We start from the raw sequence: 23,088 nt of genomic DNA, 5'->3' as shown, positions 1-23,088 counted from the left end.
CTAATAACATAATATAAAAACTTTGCTGATGATACTAACCTGGATGAGCAGCAAGGAGAGAGGCTTCTGGAGAATTTAGATAGGGCAAGTGAATGAGCAACAACATGGCAAATGGAATATAACATGGAAAAACAAGATCATCTACTTTGGTAGAAAAATAGAAAAGCATAGCATTTTTAAAATGTTATGAGATTGAAGGTGTTTGAGGAACCTGGTTATTCTGTACATGAATCACTCAAAGCTAATGTGCAGGTACTGCATGGAATTAGGAAGGCAAACAGTTTACTAGCCTTTATTGCAGAAGGATGTAAGTACATCTTACTGAAATTATATGGATCTAGTTTCTACATAAAAGGATATTTGCAATAGAGGGAGTGAAGTGAAAGTTTACAAGATTGACTCTTGAAACAGGTGGTTTGTCTTATGAGAGAGATTAAGCAGATGGGACCCATACCCTTATTCAAATGTACAAATTTTTCCTGGTTCGGTCATCGAGTACAGCCTAGGCAGGTTTACAGAATTTCAGAATATTTAGGCAATCAAGGGATATAAAGTTAGTGCAACAAAGTGGTACTGCAGTAACCAAATCAGCTAAGGTCTTATTGGATGGTTGTGCTAGTGCCAAGAGCTAAATGGTCTAATTCCCTTTCAATTGGTTATGTTTTTAAAACAAGAATCTGACTGCACTTCAGAGCAATAAAGGGAATGTTGATTGTGATAGGCACCATTTTCAGATGAGAGCAAGCCAAAATCATATATTCCCTCTAAGGTAGATGTGAACGATTCTATACCTTCACTTTGAAGAACCTACTGTTTCGATATATCATCATCATTAATTTGAAGCAATGACTTTCTCAAGATTTACATTCAAAAGAAATGTTGAATCAAAAGCATATTAAACGGTCAGTCCCAGACAGATACTGTTGCAGCTTGTGGGGAGGTGCATAATCACTACTTGCTTTGTCAGCATCTATCCTGAGATCAGGCCAACTAATTTAACACCCAAGTAGATAGTTTACTTAACTGCTTCCTGATACCAATCTTTGATTATGAACTTATATATAATGACTGCCAGGCTCTTCTGCAATAAGGCAGTAAAATATATTGGAGAGAAACTGATAGAACTAGATGCCTGGTTTACACCTCACAGGAAAGTAAAACTGGTGGAGCTATAAACAATGCAGCCTCTCCATCCTTGTCAGTTTTCCATTGGGCAGTCAGGTTAAATTTATCTCCACACACTACTAGAAATGTGACAAATACACCACTCATATTGTGGGCTTGGGTAATGCATACACACTGACACAGACCTTTGGGACAAATTGCCTTTTCATGAACCTGAAATTACATACCATTCACTAGCTGTTTGATATAGTTCAGAAAAAAAATTTATGGAAATATGAGTCATTTGTCTTTCGCCTGGTTTATGCATCTTGAAAGATAAACAGATGGGACCAATAAAAAGCAAATAATTCCCAAGAAGCATAGCTATCCAAATTTTTACCCATTCATGAGTATCCTTAAATCCTTAATTTTAACATGATTGGAAAAAAATGCTCCTTTTCAAAAGCAGGAAAACAACAGCGATTCCATCAAACCGATAACATTTATAAAAAGGGTTTAATATTATTTTATTGTATACAATTATTTCCAGAAGTTAAGCAACTCCTCCTCTTTCCAGTAGTAAAACAAACATTACACTCCATCAGTACCCAGATGGTATTGCCAAAACTCAAAGCAAAACTCAACTTTTAGTCAAAAATACCAACTGAAAACATATGTTCTGTCACATCTCCAATAAGTTGTGTTTCATTTAAATTTTTGGATGAGCAAATGTCAGAAGTTTGATTGCACAATGCAACTTCTGTTCACCTTTAAAGGCAATGTGAGAATACTAAGCGTTACCAGGCAAATTTTTCCTGAAGCAACCTGCTTTAGTGAAGCCCCCTTCATCATCTTCAATCCAAAGACTGAGACACAAGCAGACAGTTTTGAGGAGTCATACCATGCTACTAAACACAGGGAACTACAGATTCTTTTATGCTGTGTAGGAAAAGAATCCCCATGTTCATGCAAGTGTCCATAGATCTCACTTCTGAATTTTCTTCTGTAAAAACAAAGAATTAACCAAGACAAACCATTCCCACAATGTTCTGTGCACACCCTGAGCGTGGCGCAGAAGTCAACGTCACTTACTCTGGAAGATTTTTTAGAAGGTAACAGGGTAAATGCACTCACAAAGCACTTTCACAGAAAACAGCATTTCACATAAAAATAGTTAGACAAAGCCAGGAAGTAGAGAGCCGTCCCGGATTTGGGACAGTTATAGCAAGGAACTGCCCCAAATGCAGGATGTCCTAACAACATATAGGAATCTTTGCCAACTAAAATAACATTTCTTTGATTCAGATCCAATGTAGTTAGAGAATTTAATGCCAGGAGAGAGGAAACAAAGAGTAATATCTATTTGTATGAGAATTATTCTGACTCTTCTGCATCATCATTTTCACCTGGAGAAGACTCATCAGGATTTTCTCCAGCACCAACTTCCAAGATGTTCTCTTCATCTTCAACTGAGAGAGATACTTCAGGATCTTTACCTGCTGGAAGGGATTCTTCACCATCCTGATCTGCTGTCAAACTGGATTCAGGTTCTTCAGTGACACCAACCTCCCTCTCAGATGGCTCTACGACAGTCTCTGGTGCATTGACAATTTCATTGCCACCTTCACTTCCTTCTGCCCCCAGCTCCGGATCTTCTGCCCCCTCTGCTTCTGGAGTTTCACCTTTATCTCCATCATTTTCACATTTAATGCTCTGATTTAGTCCATCACCCTTCATAGGGTCATCAACACCATCTTCATCATCCTTAGCATCTTCAGTAAACGGATTCTCACCCTGTGAAATAGAAAAATTAAACCTGTCAAAATCTTTACAAGATTTTACAAATCAGATCTATCAAGGCTTCAGGTCTTAACAAAATTGGCAAGCTTCTCCCAGTGGAGAAGTGCAAATCCTCCAGGGGATGGTTCTGGGCCTCACTTGTAACCACTCTCATGCAGAATTTCACCAAGGTATTTGTACTATGCTCTTAAAAAAAAGAGGGAGTTTAAGAAGATTTACGTAAAAGGTGTTCAGAACATTGAGGCCTTTTGTTAAAGTACACTGACCAGGTCTTACCATTAACAACCGATATGCTAAACAAATGACACAGATTAAAGGCTCCTGATAAAGGAATGGGAGGCAGCGAGGAGAATTTCTAGTTTACCCACAGTGAGTTGTCATGATCTATTAGACACTGCCCAAAAAAGTGGATAAATGTTTGAAATAAAAATTTTTTAGGTTTAAGGGGAATGTACTGCTACTAACTGAATATCTCTTTCGAAAGCAGTACGGAACCAAGGAACAAATGGCCTCCCTTTGTACTCTTGAGATTCCAAATGAGTGGAGGGGATTTCACAATCAAGCCTAGTCCTATACACATATCCACACAAGTTCTTTTAGACTCCACAGAGCAGTAGACATGTCAAGTTAACAGTTTCTTTTGGGACCTTGCTTGTCTGCTTACCAGTTCCTACCAGTTCTTTTTTAACATGTGCTCAATCACATTGCCATGTCACCACAATTAAAGAGATATTTTCCAAAATTATCACTCCTTTCTCGCAATTTGATTATGCAAGTATAATCACACAATTACTATTAAAACATTAACACAGAAACAAGTACTTATGCAAAACTAGTGGTATTTTTGCCACAGACATTCATCCATCATCACAGCATATCCCCTTAACGAATTAGGAGTTTCCAGTTTCAATCAGAAATACAAATTGTTTGATACAAGCTAACTGAAATCCATTCAATTATTTGGCCATATGTAATAGCATGCAAATGAGCATTACCTGAAGATATTTATCCAACATGCTCACAATATTTCGATTATTCAGTATACTCTTTGCTACTTGAAGGCCACTCCTCTTTGACTGCTCAAGCATCATCTGAAAACAAAAGAAATGTTACTTTAAGAAATTTGCCACTCTCACCAGGATTTGAGTTATAATATTCAGTTTCAGATGACCTTTTGAAAATCACACACAACCAGCACCACATTTTGTTGATACAGAGTAAAACCATCCGCCAGTCTTAGCAGCAGTGCTGCTACCATCACACACATGCTCACCAATTTATGTTTGTTCTTAGTCCAAACTTAAAATTTTCATCATGATCGGATAAGCGCAAGGTGTTGCATTTTGCAAAGACAAATGAGGGTAGGACTTTCACAGTGAACAGCAGGGCCCTGACTGTTGTAGAATTGAGGGACCTAGGAGTACACGTACATGGTTCCCTGAAAGTAGTGCCACAGGTGGACGGGGTGGGGAAAGAAGGCTTTTAGCATGGTAGCCTTCATCACTCAGGGCATTGAGTATAGAATTTGGGATGTTATGTTTCAGTTGTACAACAAGTTGGTGAGACCACATTTGGAAAATTTTGTTCAGTTTTGGTCGTCCTGCTTTAGGAAAGATGCCATTATGCTGGAAAGAGTGCAGCGATTTACAAGGATGTTGCTGGGACTCGGGCAACTGAGTTATGGAGAGAGATTAAGCAGGTTGGGATTTTTTTCACTGGAGCATAGGAGAATGAGGGGTGATCTTACAGGACGTGTATGAAATTATGAGGGGCATAGGCAGGGTGAATGCGCACAGTTTTTTTCCCCCTGGGTTGGGGAATTAAGAACTAGAGGATATAAGTTTAAGATGAGAGGGAGAGATTTAAATGGGAACCTGAGCGGCAACTTTATCACCCAGAGGGTGGTCAGTATATGGAATGAGCTGCCAGAAGATATAGTTGAAGCAGGTACGTTAACAACATTTGAAAGGCATTTGGACAGGTACATTGATAGGAAAAGTTTAGAAGGTCATAGGCCAAATGTGAGCAAATGGGATTAGTTTAGATGGGAATCTTGGTCAGCATGGACCAGTTGGGCCGAAGGGCCTGTTTCTGTGCTGTATGACTCTTCAAATCACTTCTCACCACTGCCTTCTCTAATCTGTCCCAGTTCTAGAATCCTGAGATCTGTGTTTGTGGCCTTTTGTGCATTTTTGTTATGTTTCAGACCCCTAATTTGTGGCAATGCTCTTCATCTTTAATATCTTATGACATCAAAAGAGCCTCAGGTTGTCTTTCAATTTACATTAGAGGTACAAGTTAAAATTTGTACCCTTTTCCTTATTTGGTGCAAGAACCTTCCACCTACATTTCTAGTCTATGATCCTCTTTGCCTTATGTCCAAGCATTTAAAAACATTTTCTTCAAACATTTACATCCTTTCTGTAGTAAAACATTCTACAGCACTTCACAAGAGTGCTAGCAAACATATTTGACACCACAGAACAAAGTAGGTGACAAGGAGGTTGCTCAAAAGGGTAGGTTTTACTGAGAAAGGAGATGGAGAAATTCAGAGAGGAATTCCAGAGATCAGAGCCACGGCCTGGGTCATTAATGACACTGCTGTAAATGATGGAGTGAATGAAGTCGGGAATGCATGAATCAAGGAGAGTTATAGAGAAATGGCTAGAAAAACTAAAAGGAATGTCATAGAATCATACTGTATGGAAATAAGCCTGTTGGACCATGAGTCCATACCAACTATCAAGCACCATTAACAATAATCTCATTTTATTCTCCCCACATTTCCATCAACTTTCTTTAGATTCTGTCACTCACCAACATTCATGGGGTAATTTACAGTGACCAATTAACTTACCAATCCACAATCTTTGGGATGTGGGAGGAAACAGGAGCTGCTGGTTACAGGGAGTATAAGCAAACTGAGTATCAGTTACCCTCAAACAAGAATTTTAAAAATCAAGGCATTACTAAAATGGAAGCCAATGTATGGATGTGAGCACAGTGTTAACATTAAGTGGGACTTGATACAAATTAGGATCAGAGCAGCAGATTTCATATTTCCAAAGGCCAGTCATGAAAGTTTAGGAATGATTCAGTTGAAGTCTAGAAGTACCAACAGGATAAATGATAATTTCTGCAGATAAATTTCTGCTACACCTCATCCAATGACTTACACCCTGCCCCCAGGCACACATTAATCTCTGTAGAGCATGTTGAGCTACATAAATTTAAGCAGGTTAGATTCCCAGTTACTATTCTCAGACAGAATGCTACAATGGTAACTAAACTGGTATTTCAACATTGTTAAGTCCTGTACCTTGGTCTTCATCCAATACATTATTACATCTGCAGAACAAGCCATGCATTTCTCTCATTCAGAAGATTGTAGCATTCAATATTTCTTTGTAATGAAATGTGTGGAATACAGCTGCTCACATAGTGTTAGTAAAGACTGAGTACTTACTTTTCTATTCCTGTTGTGATCAGGTGCCTTCATGTGTCGCTGGATAGCATTGTACTGCATTGGAATGAACATTTCACAAGCCGTACAGTGAACAGCTTCCACCTTCTTCATGAAATTGTCAATACTAATACCTGCAACATAATGATGTTGGTTGGTGGAAGAGACCTGAAATTGTAATCCATGCTTTGAGGAATGTTCAGAAACCCATTAAGGCATGAGAGAGCTAGCAAATAGAGGGCAACACTTGGATATGTTAACCATGAAAATGGCAACTCTGCAGAGTGTAGTTTGGTAAATATACTATTTTATTTCTGTTTACAAAAGAATGCAAATACTACAGTAGTATTAGGAGTGTGATCATATAAATTATTAAAGGAACAAGTAAACTTTCCATTTAACAGCATTCTACTGCAGACCACCAAGAACCGCATACTGACTGGTTTAATAATCAACCACTACACTGCAGTAGTAGGAGAAACACCGAAAGAACCAGCTTATTTTTGAAGACAGAAATGAGAAAAAGAAACAATAGGACCTTTGCATCAGTCAGAATCACATGAGAAAACATAGACAGGAAGTTATTAACAAGTGTCCAGAAGTTGGCCAGGAGTAATCAAGATGAACTGTAAGCAGAGTGTACTTGAATTCATGGAAATCATTGAATGTACAATCTATCCTAATGAAATACAGTTTTAGAGTCATTGTAGTAGGAATGCATACATTTTGGAGTGGCAATAGAGTGTTTCATTGTCAGATTTGCTTTCTTTTAGATGAAATGTTTTTCTGAGGAACTGCTTGACCTTCCAGGTAAGATCTCATCTCAAAAATATTCCAGTATTTATCCTTCAATCAACACTGTGTTGCAAAAAAACGTTCTTTAACATCCATATTTTTCCTCTAATTGGAAAATAGATAGTTATGATGAGACTTGGAAAAAGGGAATGAAAATTGAAGGAATAATAAAAATTGTAAAAAAGGTTTGAGGTTGATGACAAAAAACCCTTTTATTAGTTGCTGCATCAGTATCAATAGGACGAAAAAGAAAAGAGATTTAGCACTTAGAAAAAGAGATGTGAAGCAAAACTTTCCCAACAACATACAATGATAAGGAATATTTTACTTTCTGATTATTGAGGCTCAGTAATCTCCAATAATTTAGAATCAATACACTGAAAAAGCAAACAGTTATAGACTTTGAAGATCAATCAACTTTCTTTGCAGGAAATCTGAAGTAAATGTTGGAAATACTCAGGAGGTCAGGTAGGATCCATGGAGAGAGAAACTGAGTTAATGTTTCAGGTCAAAGACTTCTTCAGAACTGAACTGAAGGCTCTTCAACCTGAAACGTTAACTGTTTCTTTCTAGGGATGCTGCCTGACCTGCTGTGTGTTTTCAGCATTTTTGTTTATTTCAATATAGACACAATTGTCCATATGATCTGAGATGCAATGTTTAAGTACATAACTCTCAAACTTTAACCCTCTTGGCAATACTCACCATGCAACAAGTTTTGTTCCTGGATCCTTTTTTTAATTGCATTTTTATCTTCCATTGCATCACGGAACTTTAGGGTCTTTTTATTCTTGTTTAGAATATATTCCTGGAAGGAAAGACTAATTGTTCATGACAACATAAATCTTAAGTCAATCCCAATATAGTGCTGCTTCCAGAAAGTTACGAAGTTAAGCATTCTGACTACAATTTACCATAACCATTTCCGCATTTTAATTGACAGGCAAATCGTAGGCTGGCAACACAAACATCACATCAATGATAATTAAAACTTCCAAAAGGCAAAGGACTGAAGCAGGAATACAAGCCTATCCTTCAGATTGGATGTCAGACTGAAATAGATGGAATTAAAATGACAGCATGTCATGCGACATACTCAGAACATCGGTTAACAGAGATATGTTGCACATACAGAATAGTGGGGCAGCAGATCTCTTTGGTAGAGCAACAGAATATGTTTCAGTTTCAAGAGGGTGATGGATTACTAACTGTATGTACAAAACTTCAGCAGAGGCTGTTAGTTCAATACCCGGCACCACTGCAGCAACTGAGTGCAACAAGCCATCATTCCTAGCTTGAGTTGAGATATTGAGCATGGGAATCTCATAATTTACATTTAATTTACATTGTATAAATAAAATAAACTTTAAGAAAAAAGGTTATATTTAAATATAAAGTTAACATACATGCAAAAACTCAGCTGTTTGTTTGGGAAGCTTGGTCCCAATGAATTTGAAGTTTTCCTTATGGAATTTACTTTCCAAGTGGGGGAAAATTTCATCATCATCAAAGGTGCGAAACTTGCAAACTGAGCAGACGTACATTATCCTAAAATGATAAAACTTTGTCAGTTGTGAAAAATATGCAAACATGTTCCTGTATTCAATTGCAGAATTGAAACTTACTAATGCCAAGTAACCTCACAACGTCAGCTGATAGTTTCACAGAATCACAGAAAAATTTACAACACAGAAGGCAGATATTCAGTACAACAAAAACTACCCCGTCTAATCCCACCTTCCTGCACTGGATCCATAGCACTGCACATTATCTGTTTATAATTAGGGTTTCTGCCTCTACCACCCTCAGGCAATGAGTTTCAACCATCTTTTGGGTGGAAACATTTTCCTCACCTTTGCTCTAATCCATCTATTTATGACATTATGTCAATCATCACCCCCACCCCCCCCCTTCCCTACTTTCGCCTGAGCTGATCCAATCTTTCCTGCTTTTTTCAAAGACTTCATTTTCCAGACCTGGCAATTTTTTTTTCTTTAAGATTCCTCTGCATTCTCTCCTGTGTAATCATTTTCTTTAAGGTGCCGAGCTGAAGTTTATGCAGTTCTCAAACTGTGGCTATTGTATTCAATAGGTTGATCCTAATTATTGTGGCTCTAAGATGAATTCAAACTGAGACTTTCTTTTAAATCTGACAAGAGGTTCATTCTAAAGGGACCAGTGAATTAGAAGCCTACAAAGATGTTGTGCAAAGATTACAATAATTGTAATCCTGATCTGTGCTTACTTAGTTCAGTTAGACTAACAATCAGCCAGTCCTCAGACTCTGTCCAACCAACCCTACCAAACACAGCAAAAACACTGGGCATAGCTGATCATTGTTTTTTTTTAAATTCACTTTTCAGGATCTGGCAAGGCCAGCATTTATTATCACTAACTGTCCTCAAGAAGGTCTTCAACCACTGTAGTTCTACCAGTGAAATATTGCTAGATAGGGAGTTCCACAATATAGACATTGCATTGACGAAGGACTGGCAATATGTTTCCAAATCAGGAAGATGTGCAACTTGGAGGGGAACCTGAAGGCAGTGGTGTTCTCGTGCACCCACGGTCCTCATCCTTCTTGGTAGAGGTTGTGGGTTTGAGAGGTGCTATCAGAGCAGCCTAGACAAGGAACACCAGTGGATTTTGTAGATGGTACACACTGCAGCTGCTGTGCATCAGTAACAAAGAAAATAAAATTTAGGGTGGATAATGGGGTATCAAGTGATTGGCTTAATCTTGGATGGTGCCGAGCTTCTTGATAGTTGTTGTAAGTGCCCTCATCTAGGCAAGTGGAGAGTATTCCAACACACTCCTGACTTGTGCTTTGTAGATAGTGGAACAGCTTTGGTGCATCTTATCACTTCCTGCAGGATATCCAGTCTTGACCTCTATCCATAGTATTTTCTGATCAATAGTGAACAAGTACTTAATAAAAATAACCACTTAATCACAAAACTAGCAGGCGTGACTTATGAAGCCATAATTCATGATAAATCATGAAGTAGGAAATTTACGTTTACTCACATGACTGAAGCAAGTAATTCCACAGCCTTATAATCCAAAGATATATTAATTCCGGCCATCCAATTATTCAGAAAACAGTTTTTACAAATCATTTGAGAACGTTTTCCTTTTACGTTTAGGATAAATATACTTATAAACAGAAGCTGTTAAAATGCAAAACTTAATTACCTTTCTGTAATACGATCCCGCTGTTTCTTCTTTGGTTTCTCCTTGTTATATAGCTTCTTCTTACTGTCACTAGCTTCCTCTTGTAGGTCACCAGCTAACGAAGACATGAGTTAACATCACAGATATTCTATCAGATACACACAAACAAAATTAGCAGAAAGCCAGCACTCTTACATTTCTTGGACTCATTATCTTCACCCTCAGCAGTTTCCTTTTTCTCCTTTTCAGGGCTGTCACTTGAATCTTTATCCTCAAAACTCTAAATATAAAAAATAGTTTCAATGATACACTGACAAACCACCCCAGTTTTTACAAACCTATACTAGCTCAAATGGACAATCATTGAAATTTATGGTATAGAAATGAACTCTGATTATCTGGAGATTGCATTTAAAAAAAAAATCACCATTTCCTCTAGCACTTGCCAAACCCGACCACAACATTAATCAGGGCCTACAGGATAATAAAATGAAACCAAGTTTCTCCTCTGAACTACCAGAGTCAAAGCTAAACTAGTTTTACAAGAACTTCCCACTACCTATAAGACACAGATCAGATGTTTGAAAGAACACTCTCTATTTGCCTCGATGAGTGCAGAGCCAACAATTCTTATCAAGCTCGACATCATCCAGGACAAACAGGCAGTTTAATTGGCTCCACATCAACCATCTTAAACATTCATTCCCCCCCAATCTCATAGCTCCTCCCAAACCCATGACCTCAAAGGAGCTCAAGGGCAACAAGTGCATGGGAAATCCCCATATGCAGGTTCCTCTCTAGGTTTCACACCATCATGCCTTGAAAATACATCATTGGTCCTTCATTATCACAGAGTCTAATTCATCAAACTCCCTTTCCAATAGCACTGTGGGAGCACCTTCACCCAACGGTCTACAGTGGTTGAAGGTGGCAGTTTGCCACCACCTTCTTAAGGGCAATACATGCTAGCTTTGTCAGTGATGCCCAGATCCCGAAAATGAATCAAAAATAAACAGATAAATAATAAAATGGGGTCAGAAGAAAGCACCTCCAACTTTAGCACTTTATCATCTCAAGTAACACAGATACAGCAGGGAACCTGTGGCCAGGTTACAAATGAAAGTGGTCAAAATGTAATGAATTACAAAAAAAAATCAAATTAATGTCCACTCAGATTGATCATTCTTACGTGTAATGCACCCAAGTGATATTAATAATAGAGCAGATGCACAAGCAGATTTACTGAACCTAACAGTGAATTTTAAACTTGTTAGAGAGCTCTCCAGATGTATCCCTGGAAACCTAACCCATTGGCATGCTGAAACCATTACCATGCTTAAAATTTGTCACTTTTGAACCTTCAAGAATTCCACAAATACTCACAGCACATGCATCACCAGCAGCAGCATCTTCAACATCATCATCATCTGCCTCCCTTTCTTCTAAATATAAAACACAATTAATATACTAATTAACGTATTGCTTAGATTACCTAAAATAAAAATTAAGTTGGCAAAAATTTCATAAGAATGTAAAATTAGAGATAGTGCATTGGAGAACAAATAATTCTCTGAACAGAAAATTTGCCTGGATTCTTAAATAAGGAAGGAAAAAAGGAAAACCATCATATAGATTTTTCTTAAATGCTGTAGTACAGCAAAAAAAAGGCACAAACAAATTGCCTGCTTCAAAATGACATCCAAAGCTAGCTGGTCAGGAAGATACAATGGGTTCAGTGTAACAGGTTGCTATATGTTTTAAGTACAGGTTCCATAACATTTATTGGGCAAATACACCATACGACCCAGAAGGTCCCCAAGTTCCAACCTTGATGTACACTACAAAATAAGAGTCCCAAAAGAAGCTAAAATCCAGTCCCAGCGAGAGAGAGAGACAGATTGTAGTTGCAAATTGCTGCCTGATCACTCCTACTGGAAAGCGCTACATGAAAGTTGGTTAAGGTCAGATTTAGAATGTTTTGACTATCCCTTCCACAGATGAATGGGTTGCCTAAACTCCTTATCCAGAATGACAATTAAGTCAAGGAGGAAGAAGGTGCAATATCAAATTTTAAAAAGGTTACCTTCTTCACTGTCTGAATAATCTGACTGGTCTGTTCTTGACATTTTGAAGTCTGGTTCATCATTGCTTCCAGTTGATTGCTTCCTCTTCATTCCACCTATTATTCCACCTCTACCTCTCCTCTGTCACAAAGATATTACAGTATTGGTCAACATTTCCCCTTGATTCTGTTAACTAAAAGAGATCATGTTCCTCAGGTGTACAGAACACAAATAGTTCATATCACTTTGACCCAGATTAATTTCTGATTTTTACAAACACTCAAAACTACCAGCTAATCACTTTCTACAACTCAGTGGAGACCATGTTTCAATTCTAATGTTTTTTTTAACATGTTTAATCAAATCAAAACTTTTGTCTTCAATACCACATGTAACCCTGTCATCCACTAATTTACGAGAATAGTTGAACACACCCAAGCACTTAAATGAAAATTAACTGAAGTGTACAAACCCTACACAGCCACAGAAGATGGAACAGCAAATGTTAAACTTCCTAAATTCCATGTGCACACACTTATATGTTTCCAATGAAACAGATGCAAGGCAAGAAAAGAAAAGCAAATTTCAAGACCAACAACCACTACACTAAGTATATCCTGTTATTTAACCGATGTACGAACAGCAATTCTCATTGCTAACACTCCACCTGGTTTTGAATTCTGTATCCAGAACTTTTAAGCTCTCATCTAATGGAATAAGGCATAGTTTCTCCCTAAACTACTGACTGAACCTACAAATACTCTATTTGGATATTCTGATCCATTCCATATATTTGACCATTTCTATATTGGCTTTCAACTAGTTTTATTTCTAAACAATTAACGACCAGAAAGGGACTGTACCGGACACTTGGAATGTGAATTCTTTGTGCCGCTTACTGAAATTCACCCATACTTTAGTCTATGAACTTATAAAATAGAAAAAGTATTTTACTTACACCTCTGAACCGATTCCAGTCTCTCCTTCGCTGTCTGAGACCCCCAAACTGTTTTCCCATTCCTTGCATGCCATATGGCCCATAACCAGAGGTTAAGGCCTGGGAGAAGAGCGAAGGGAGATTCCTGGGGGGTGCAGCATAGCCCCTGCCACCCATTCCATATGACATCTCATTCCAGCAGGCAGAGAGTCGCTCAGAACTTGACGATGAGAAGGAGTCATTACGGTAAGGTCTGTTATTTGGCATCCAGTCTCTAGACCAGTTCTGACCCCGAAACTTGCCAGAGCCATCACGTCCTCTGTAGCGGAAATAATCCCTGCGGTTCCTGGTGGAGTAGTCAAAGCGGTCAAAACGACCTCCATAGGAATCATTACGATTAGGTCCATATTCACTGTAATCGAAGCCGGATCTGAACAGATCACGGTCATCCAGTGAAGACCTGGAGTCATAGGACTCGAAAGGTGCAAACCTGAAAGAGTCACACAGCAAGCAAGGAATCTGGTCAGTAGCTGGAACATAATCAAATAACAGTCTGCCATATAGCCAGAACTAAAATTCGAACACCAAGAATAGTGCTTTGTTTTTAAAAAGAAACAACTAACAATGTTTCCTAAATTAGCAACAGACTCTGGTAATGAATAGACCAGTGGTAATTAAGTTATTACCAAATTAAAATTGTTGACTCTAAAATCTAAATTTTCCCCAAAGTTAGCATGGTTTCTAACCCATTTACACATGTACTCCCAACGTGTAAATTATTCTTAGTCCCTGAGCAATGTGAAAACTAATAATAGTCAATATGCGGATTGCGTATATTTTTACATTAGCTGTTGTCATATTACTAATATTTTCTAATGGCATAGTAGGAGTCTATGCTGACTTAGGGCACTCCCATCAATCCCATTTTGCCACTTACAGTATATCCCCTTTAACCTCTTCTCTTTAGTATGACGATCATTTCGACCCAATTCTCTCACCACCCACCTACTTTAGCACATCTAATTAACAAACCAATCAGCATGTAGTGGCCTGGAGTCATATCACAGAAACAGGCCCTTCAGCCCACTACTGTCATGCTGACCGTTTTACCCATCTACACTAATTGCAAAAAAAAATCAGGTCAGTCGTGGCTAGCCCTCGAGGTCAAGGATGATAGTCTTCGTTCCGTTGACCTATTTATGGGCTCTCAAGTGGCTTGAGTCCAATCTTGGAAGTAGCCCACAGAGCGAAGACGCCTGTGTGTGTATTTGTTTAACGTGTACTTGATGTTGCACTACAAAAAGCACACAATACTTCACAAATCAACCAACTGATTCCAATGGCATGGAAACCACGACGATTGGAGCTGATGGATTTGTTGCAGCCTTCATCCACCTTCACAGCCGTTGAGTTCGAAATAACTTCGTCTGCCTGTTCCACCGTTGAGGTCTTGGTTGGATTGTTCTTTGTCAGGGACCTCACTATCGACCTTACCGCCATGGGTGACCCTACCAGGAGCATAGTTCCAGACGGCATCGCTCTCAGGACCTCAGGACCACACAAACTTCTCCACCACGACAAGGTGACAAATCCACGGAGAATTGCAAAATAGTATATCTGGTATTAAGCATATTCTCATGTTTGTTGGCAAGAATTTGGGCTGGTAACTAAGCCTTTTCTAAAGCCTTCCGTCCTATATATTTGGGATGTGGGAAGAAATTGGAGCACCAGGGGAAAATCTACACAATCACACAGAGAACACAGAAACTCCATGCAGTCAACACCAGAGATCAAGATTGAACCCAGGTCATTGAAGCTGTGAAGTAGGAGGACTATCAGCTAATGAGTTATAATGCTGCCGTACTTTGTGCTACATTTATTGCCAAGCCAAACGTTTTAATGAAACTCTTTACAGTAGTAGGTAGACATGAGCACAAATAGACAGTACGTTTTTCCAGGCTGTTCCTCTTAACCTTCTTCTCAATGTCAAACATTGACCTACAGCCTACCACAGTAAGATATTCAATCTTGGTTGATATTTATTTGAAGAAAAAATTTTGCACATTACAGGACAAAAAAAAACAACTTCTTCCGGAAGAGCCCCTGATAGTTAAATGGCAATTCAGTTCCCAAGATCAAATCCCTCAAGGTTCAAATTCAAAAACAACATCAAAGAAATTAAGGAAACAATACAGTGCACTAAAATAATCCAAATGTTTTAAAATTTAGGATTTAATGAAATTAATCCCTTCTAATCAGCAAACCTCATGGTGCAAATCCAAAGGCAGCATACAATTAAAAAGTTCCCACATACTTATTACTATCATGTGTCATTATTTTAATATATGAAAAGCATACACCTGAAACAATAACACAAATATATAGAATTGAAGGCTTTAGAAAAGATTTAATTACCAGCCCAAATGCTCGCCAACAAGCATGAGAATGTGTTTAATACCAGATACACTATCTAATTCAGCTTGACAGAATAATAGGTACCTAACAGCTTTAAGCATTAGTCATGTACAAAATATGTGGAGTTTAAACAATAGCTGAAACAAAGGGTTCACTGGAAAATTTATTATAATAGTGTGTGGCAGAATAGTAAGGACTGTGCTTCAGTGTATGCAAACTGCAGCAGGCACGCAATAAATTGCTCTATTAATGGTTGTTTTTTCAGAAAGAGGGAGCGATTTTTTTGCCCAGCTGGTCTGTGGCAGAAGTGTCTCAATTTGATGCCTTTGATTGAGGAGAACAGTTTAAAAGTCGCTGATCTTAAAGAGCAAAAGGTTTTTGTAGAAAAACGTGTGTAACATCAAAAAAAATGAACTTAAAGTGTGCTGGGATATTGATAGAGGTAACATCCAATAGTCCGAGCATGCTGGATTTTTGGAATTTTACTGTATTCGATTTGCTAAGGCACCAACAAATAAAAAACAATAAACTGCATGCTGGAAAGTTGAAATTAAAAGGGGTGAAAGTACTGATAAAAGCTCCTGAAACATTAACTCTATTTCTTTTCTCTGTAAATATTACCTGATTTGCTGAGTATTTCCAGCATTTTCATTTTTATCCCAGTTGTTGGATAAAACCTGCCCAAGTCAACAACTACTCATTCCACCAGTTGTTCGGTGCCTCATGAACTGAAACACCTTTCTCCATTCTTTGAACCACACATCTATCTGATGTATGATCCTGTGCCAACTTGTACGTGATTCAGGTAATAAACCAGAGATTATTACCTTTGTGTTTCTGTTTCTTAATTTAGACCCCCCTCCTACCACTCCCTCAGAACCTCTTTCATAATCCTACCCATTTTGTTGGATCCTATGAGGACCATGACAACTGGATTCTTCCCCTCTATGCTCTCTCTGGTCCAAAGGAGATGTACTTAACTTTGACACCAATAGACAACATCTTCAGGACTCAAGTTTACTTCTGCAGAGAACAATATTTATTCCTACGTTTATCATCTCCTACCACTATTACATTTCTTTCCATTACTCCCACTTGAATGATCCCCTCTACCACTTGAATGATCCCCTCTACCACTATCATCCTCCTTGCAGCCTCCACTCTCATTCACACAAGCTACTTCTACTTTGTTCCTATTGGACAAGTAAACATTCTAAGACTTTCCAACATTATCTTATAGGTCCTATTACTGCCTATCTTGTACTTACAGGCCACTGTTCATGACCACTGCCCAAATCCACATTTCAACTCAACCAAGGAGTACGAGTAGTGTTCAATAACTTTATCTACCTCTGTGCATCTGGGAATCCTTCACCCGATAGTCACAACAGTGCTATTATTATGAGAGTCCTATTAATTCATTTTTTTCCCCCAAAACTAGAACAACTACACCTTGTGTTGATAAGCATATTAGTCACACACCAATTCAGCACAAAGCTTGTTTAATCTAATTGAACAATGATAATAATACTCTGACTAATTTGGAAGCTATTTCTCTACAACCAATTCAAAACCACAAATGTTGACCTGTCAATAAAACTACCACCAGAAAAGCTACAATAAGACAAAAGCAGTTTGGGGCAAGAAATTCAGCTTAACTGCTAGAACTGATGGCTCTAAGCATATTGGCTGCAGGTTGTGATGGCCTCCAGACATTGGTTCAGTGAAACTTAATGGAATGAAATATCAGTAAATGTGACCACGTGACTAGAAACTAATCTCACAACCATTTAACACCTGCAATCAAAGATAAATTATTTACCTTTCATGTCCACTATCAGAATCTCCATATAATATACAAAAATATGTAAGCAAATGTCATAAAGAAATTAAGTGTAAACAATGTGTCCACAATTGAACCAAAAGATGAAGGATAATGACTCACAGAATGTAATTAGAGGTTTAATCCATGAAACTCAAAATACCTAAACTAACATAGAGCAATGATCACCAAATAAATTAGTCGCCTGAGCAATACAGAACAAGTTTTTGAAGCCTTCACAGATACCTTTCCTGTTCGTCAGTGTCGTTGTGGGAAAGCAAATCTAACCGTTGGTTAATTTTAGCAACGATGGATTCAGAATTTTGGCCAGCATTGCCTCTATGAGAGTCCCATGATTTGCCACCATAGCCATAGTTTGATCCAGAGCCTTGTCCATAGCCATAGTCATCGTAGCCTGAGGAAATAAGAATGGACTGTAAAAAATAATGTCAGAGTTCTTGGGTTAAACAAGCTTGCAAGTTCTGCAATGTTTGCAACTTATCAGTGTTACCAATGGCCATTTCACACTATAGAGAACAATTTTACTTATGTACTGATACATCAGTTCAAAACAGCATCAGCAAATGACTCAAGGCTGGAGGCTATGTGATAATCATTGGTATGGAATGTAAAAATTATCACATTTTTGGGACTGAAAAGTCATTCAGAATACTGTAAGTGATATAGGTAATCCTAGTTTTCTGCCATTTTCAGTATAAAAGTCAATAGGATAAAAATCAACGTCAGATAGCCTATAAAAAATGTACCCTTATTTTGACTTAGTAAAAAAGTCCAACAATATTTCAACTTTTGATGTTGTTTCCAGAAAGAAATGTCACAAATATTGAGTCCATCAAATGTACTACAAATTCTCAACACCAGCCAATGAAGTAACTTTAAAATATAGCTACAGTTGTATCGAGCCTCAAGGATGAGGTTCCCACCTCTTCTCCATTTGGTAGCCTTCCATATCCCAAAAATTTGAGAATCTACCATCCTTTGTACAGTACACCAATGTAACAGAAAACAAACTGGTAGATTTCACATTTAAAAAAAACAAGGTCAGAATGACTGCAATGCATATCAATTAGAACAGAACTTGTTGAGCCTTTCAATATAGTCAAGAGGTTTAGATATCATTTAAATGTCAGCAGTGTGGCAAACAAGTAAGGGGTAGTCAAATTACCCACGCCTTTCCCTCTGTTACTGATAGAATTTTTACCTGCGCCAGATGAATCAGCATTCCAGTTTCCATATGAACCTGTAAAATGAAAGACTTGTTCAAAATGTTCTGGTTTAATTCAGATTTTTTTTAAAAAGAGTAAAATATTTATAAAGTGAATTATGAAACAAATTGATACACAATGTAACAATAATCCACTAAAGCTGGTTGCTAAACTTTGGCTCTGTAGTAAAAGACAGACATAGCATTTATAAAGAAACCTCCACAACATCTCAAAACATTTTTACAGCCAATAAAGTAACTCTGAAGTGCAACTACATTTGCAATTTAGGGAACTCAGCAGAAAAACCGCCTATAATACATGATCATATGACCTTAGTTATTTTGGCTGAGTGATAAATATTGGTCAGGAGTTAATATAGTGTCCTTTATTAGTTAATATTAGTTTTTATACCAAGCCAAGAGAACAAACAGGTCACTAGAAAAATGGCAAATCCAGCAACACAACAATTCCTTAGAATTGTACTCAATTGCTCCTTGATTTTTGAGCTCAAATTCCTGGACTTAAACCCAGAACCTTGAGGTACTTGTGCACATATGTAGGCTGACACTTTAATATTGAGAAATACTGAGTGAAAATTAAACGGTTGGAGATAATATATCAGGTGGACTTAAATGATGCCATGACACTACCTAAGAACTGAGCAGTTATTCCCAAAGTACTCGCCAATATTTATCCCTCAGCCGACAAAGATCATTTGGCCAATTTCTCACAGACATTCTTTTTCTTTTTGCAGTACTGATCAGTGCTTTCCTTACATCAAAAGATTGACTTCACATCAAAAATATAATTTTCTGTAAATGTTTAGGTCATAGAGATCATGACCAGTGCAATATAAATGCAAATGAAACTTTCTTTCTTTGACATCTCTGGGTTACTCTTGTGATTATAAGTTAATTGCCAAAAGCCTCACAAAGTAGGAAGTTTATATGTTGTTGACACCCAAATTAAACACAGAACATTGAAGATGAAGTTACCTTCTTTGGTACAGGTCACTCATATCATCTACTTTCAAACCACATTCCTGGACATTATGATCATAACAGAATTCAAAGAGAATCTATTTGGTTATTTTTTTGTTATCCTTCTACTTAAATGCATTTGCATACTAACATTAAAATATTATGGAGACGAGCAGAGTAATGTGTAATTGTATCCTTAATTATATCATAATTCTAAATATCTTTCAAAACAGACACACACATTTGGCAACCTATGTTTACAGGAACCAATGTTCCAACATCTGAATCAGTGTTTACACATGGGCAAACAAAACCATTGCATAGCTAAAAAGACAGATCAAAACCAATCTTCTACTGGAGTAGGAAAGGTCGCCTGCCTCTTCTTCAGTCCCTCAAGGTTGAGGGAGACTTGCTTTCACTCCCGCTGAGTTCTAAGGTGCCAGCTGAGGCCAATGTAGGAAATAGAAGACACAGTGAATGGATGGGTAATATGGGAGGTAGTGCATTCTTTATGTTTTCTCTTGGTTTCAGTACAATCCAGAAGGGACTTGAGATGTTAAACTTTTTCTAAGAACATCCTTGAGTCTGTTCCGTCCACTTGATTATCTCATGCCACAGCAGAGTGCAGAATATAATGCCTTCTTTTCTCTGCCTATCAGAGCTCAGAGTAATAAGAGCCCCAAAAGTGGGGATGTTGGCCTGGTTCCCATATCATGCTAGTGGACTCAGGGGACATTCCAGGGGCAGTGTTGGTAGTATCTATCTAGCACTTTACGATGTCTGCAATATGTACTCCATGTCTCAGAAGTGTACAGAAAGGATCACTGCTGCCCAGGGAACCATGAACTTTTACTCAGGTGAGGTCTTCATCTTCGAACACCGTTTCTCTGAAGGTTAAAGGTCGTGTTGCCTACTGAAAGGTGGCTCCCAAGATGTGGAATTTGGCCTGTATTTACCAGTCTCTTGCTGGGGGAAGGGGAGCATTGTCTTGCAGGGCATTGGTGGAAATCTTTTCTTTTGCTGATGCTTAATGTAAGGACCATTCTCACCTACACTTTGAGAAACAAGTCAGTAATAGCTTTCAGCTTGGCCTCCAATTGTATGCATATGTAAGCTTTGTCTGCATGCTGCAACTTGATGACCAAGGTTAGAGTGACTTTGGTTTTGCAGTAGATATAATGCAAGTTGAACAGTTTCCTACTTGTTAGCTTCACCTCAACAAGAAGCTTGCTGGAGGCAGACTGCAGTGAGAAAGATTGAGAAAATTGTTTGGATGATAACACAATCTTGCTTGATATCAATGTGCATTCAGATTGGGTTTGTAGGCAACCTGAGGGTTAAAACTGTGGCTTCCATAACATTGGGAGCTTAATTTCTTAGTAGCCAAACTTGAGAAGTGTACTCTACAGTCCATTTTGAATGACAGAATCAAAGGCTTTTGTGAGGTCAGCAAAGGTCACATACAGTTGTTTATTGGCATTGTCACAGAATGAAGATGGTGTCCACTGTGCCTCTGGGTGGACAGAATCTGCTTCAAGGGCAAGGAAGAATCTCTTCAGCCACTAGGAGGAAAGAGCTAGGAGGATCCTTGCAATGACATTTCCCATGGCATACAGTAGAGAGATCACTATGTCATTACCAAAATCAATTTTGAATCCATTTCTTCTCCGAACAGAAATTCAGCAAGGATGCAGTCTGCTCCAAAGGGTGTTTTTCATTAAGATATGATCAAAACCTACCCTATACTGCTGGAGAATTTCCCCTTATCTGAGAAGGTAACACTTTAATAGAAGATGAAAATAAAGCCAACGACAAACAACTACGCCAGTGAAAAGGAGACATCATGCTTGAATTAAAGCATGGACAGTGTAAAGTCTTCTAGTGTAACCTGCATTACAAGTTTTGTTTTACTTTCAAAAAACTGTAAAGTGCTCCTAATAAGCTGCAACACTGGGGCCTGCTCCTTGTTGATGCCAATTTAGAGGGAAGAGAGACTTTGATCTAATGGGGTGTGGCCGTGCTCCTTGCCAATCCTCTGCAAACTCACCAAATTCAGGTTTATTTTTCCACATTTGAATTTGCACGCAGGCAATCATCCCGCACACACCACCCCAATCCCAAAACATATGTGCAGAGTTACCCTGCCAAGACAGGGTGAATTTGCAGCAGCTTCTCATCAGTAAACGAATATTTTTTTAAAAAGATACAAAGATTGGATATCTGAAATAAAATGCTGCTTACACTCAGCTGGTCAGCATCTGTGGAGACTGAAGCAAGAGTCAATATTTCAGGTCGAAAACCCTTCGTCAGACATGAAACGTCGACTGTTTCTCTCTCTCCACAAATGCTGCCCGACCCGCTGAGTGTTCCCTGCAACCTCCCGCCATCGCCTGGTCGCCACACAATGGGACACCGGCGGGATCGGGGGGGGGGGTGAAAAAAGAGGTGTCCCCACGGGAACTGGGGGCGAAGGGGTGGAGGGCGCGTGCGCGAGCTGGGGGCGGGAGCGCGCACGGGAGGGGTGGGGGGTGGGGGGTGGGGGACCCCGCGCCCTGGAACACGCCGTCCCCTCAAGTGGCGCCATTTTGTGAGCGGGAGGACCGAGCGGGCGAGGGCCGGAGGGAAGCCTCGGGGTCCGCAGCCGCCCTTCCATGTGTGGGGGGAGTGGTGGAATACGACGCCGGCCGCATTTACGAATTAGCGCTACGTTTGGGGATGTCAGCGAGGCCGGAGATGAAAGGGGGAGGGGGGGGGAATAAACCCGAGCTGCGGCTGAAACAGGAGCCAAAACGAAAGGCCTTCAATGTCGGTGCAGCCTAACCGAGGAGTGACATGCGGACTAACCAATCAATAGCAGCGCCTCCCCCACTGACTCAACCCACAGCCAATCAGCTGCCGGGAAGGCAGGATCGCCGGTGGCAGCAAGTTGAGTTGATTTTTTTTTGACGCGAAATATTTCTTGCCCATCCTCCAACAACAACAAAAAACAATCACCGCTGGAGGATTTATTGAAACGCCGATTTCCGTTTCGACTACACGGCAGATCAAACCTAATGAGGCGCCTATCGAGACTTGCTTGACTGACCTGAATAACGACCATCCATTTTGCTTCGGCTTCGGAGAGAAGTCCTCACTCGCGTCCAGCGAGCTTCCACTCACCCGGATGTAGCACTACCCGCCGCCCATTGGTCGGGGCCGAGGCATGTGGGCAGGCTTGAGGGCGCAACGCCGTTGCTGATTAGTGGGAAATAAAGTCAATCATTTCTCTTAACGACTGTAACCATGGGTGCCTGTGCTGGCAGCATTAGC

General features: G+C 39.1%; 2 protein-coding genes across 3 annotated transcripts in view; one reads left to right on the top strand and one right to left on the bottom strand.

The window, feature by feature from the left end:
* The window catches only part of LOC127585065 (volume-regulated anion channel subunit LRRC8C-like), a 21,950-nt gene extending 13,769 nt beyond the window's left edge, over positions 1–8,181 (top strand). The window contains exons 4-5 of the mRNA XM_052042215.1: positions 7,141–7,177; positions 8,106–8,181. The gene's annotated coding sequence lies outside the window, so the exon portion shown is untranslated. The remainder of the gene's footprint in view (positions 1–7,140; positions 7,178–8,105) is intronic.
* Positions 1,603–23,088, bottom strand: LOC127585066 (A-kinase anchor protein 8-like). Of its 2 annotated transcripts, none has more exons than XM_052042216.1 (13): positions 22,865–23,088; positions 18,796–18,834; positions 17,820–17,988; positions 13,358–13,826; positions 12,420–12,540; positions 11,720–11,778; positions 10,532–10,616; positions 10,358–10,451; positions 8,569–8,710; positions 7,868–7,970; positions 6,371–6,501; positions 3,900–3,995; positions 1,603–2,898 (listed from the first exon to the last, which is right to left on the bottom strand). In XM_052042216.1, exons 1-13 carry the CDS (start codon positions 22,881–22,883, stop codon positions 2,479–2,481), a joined length of 1,947 nt encoding a protein of 648 aa, XP_051898176.1. In that variant the 5' UTR covers positions 22,884–23,088; the 3' UTR covers positions 1,603–2,478. The 2 variants fall into 2 exon arrangements, with proteins under 2 accessions (XP_051898176.1, XP_051898177.1); XM_052042217.1 differs by having other exon boundaries at positions 1,623–2,898; positions 11,720–11,775; positions 22,865–22,976.

The sequence above is a fragment of the Pristis pectinata genome, chromosome 31 (assembly GCF_009764475.1).
Source record: "Pristis pectinata isolate sPriPec2 chromosome 31, sPriPec2.1.pri, whole genome shotgun sequence".
NCBI lineage: Eukaryota > Metazoa > Chordata > Chondrichthyes > Rhinopristiformes > Pristidae > Pristis > Pristis pectinata.
The sequence above is the reverse complement of the archived record's forward strand: the minus strand, read 5'-3'. Positions and strand labels throughout refer to the sequence as shown.

Coding starts and splice junctions, on each gene's coding strand:
- LOC127585066 (XM_052042216.1), bottom strand. Junction 12,541..13,357: donor ACTGGAATCGGTTCAGAGGT/GTAAGTAAAATA, acceptor TCTTTGTGACAG/AGGAGAGGTAGAGGTGGAAT. Junction 10,452..10,531: donor AGATAATGAGTCCAAGAAAT/GTAAGAGTGCTG, acceptor TGTCTTCGTTAG/CTGGTGACCTACAAGAGGAA.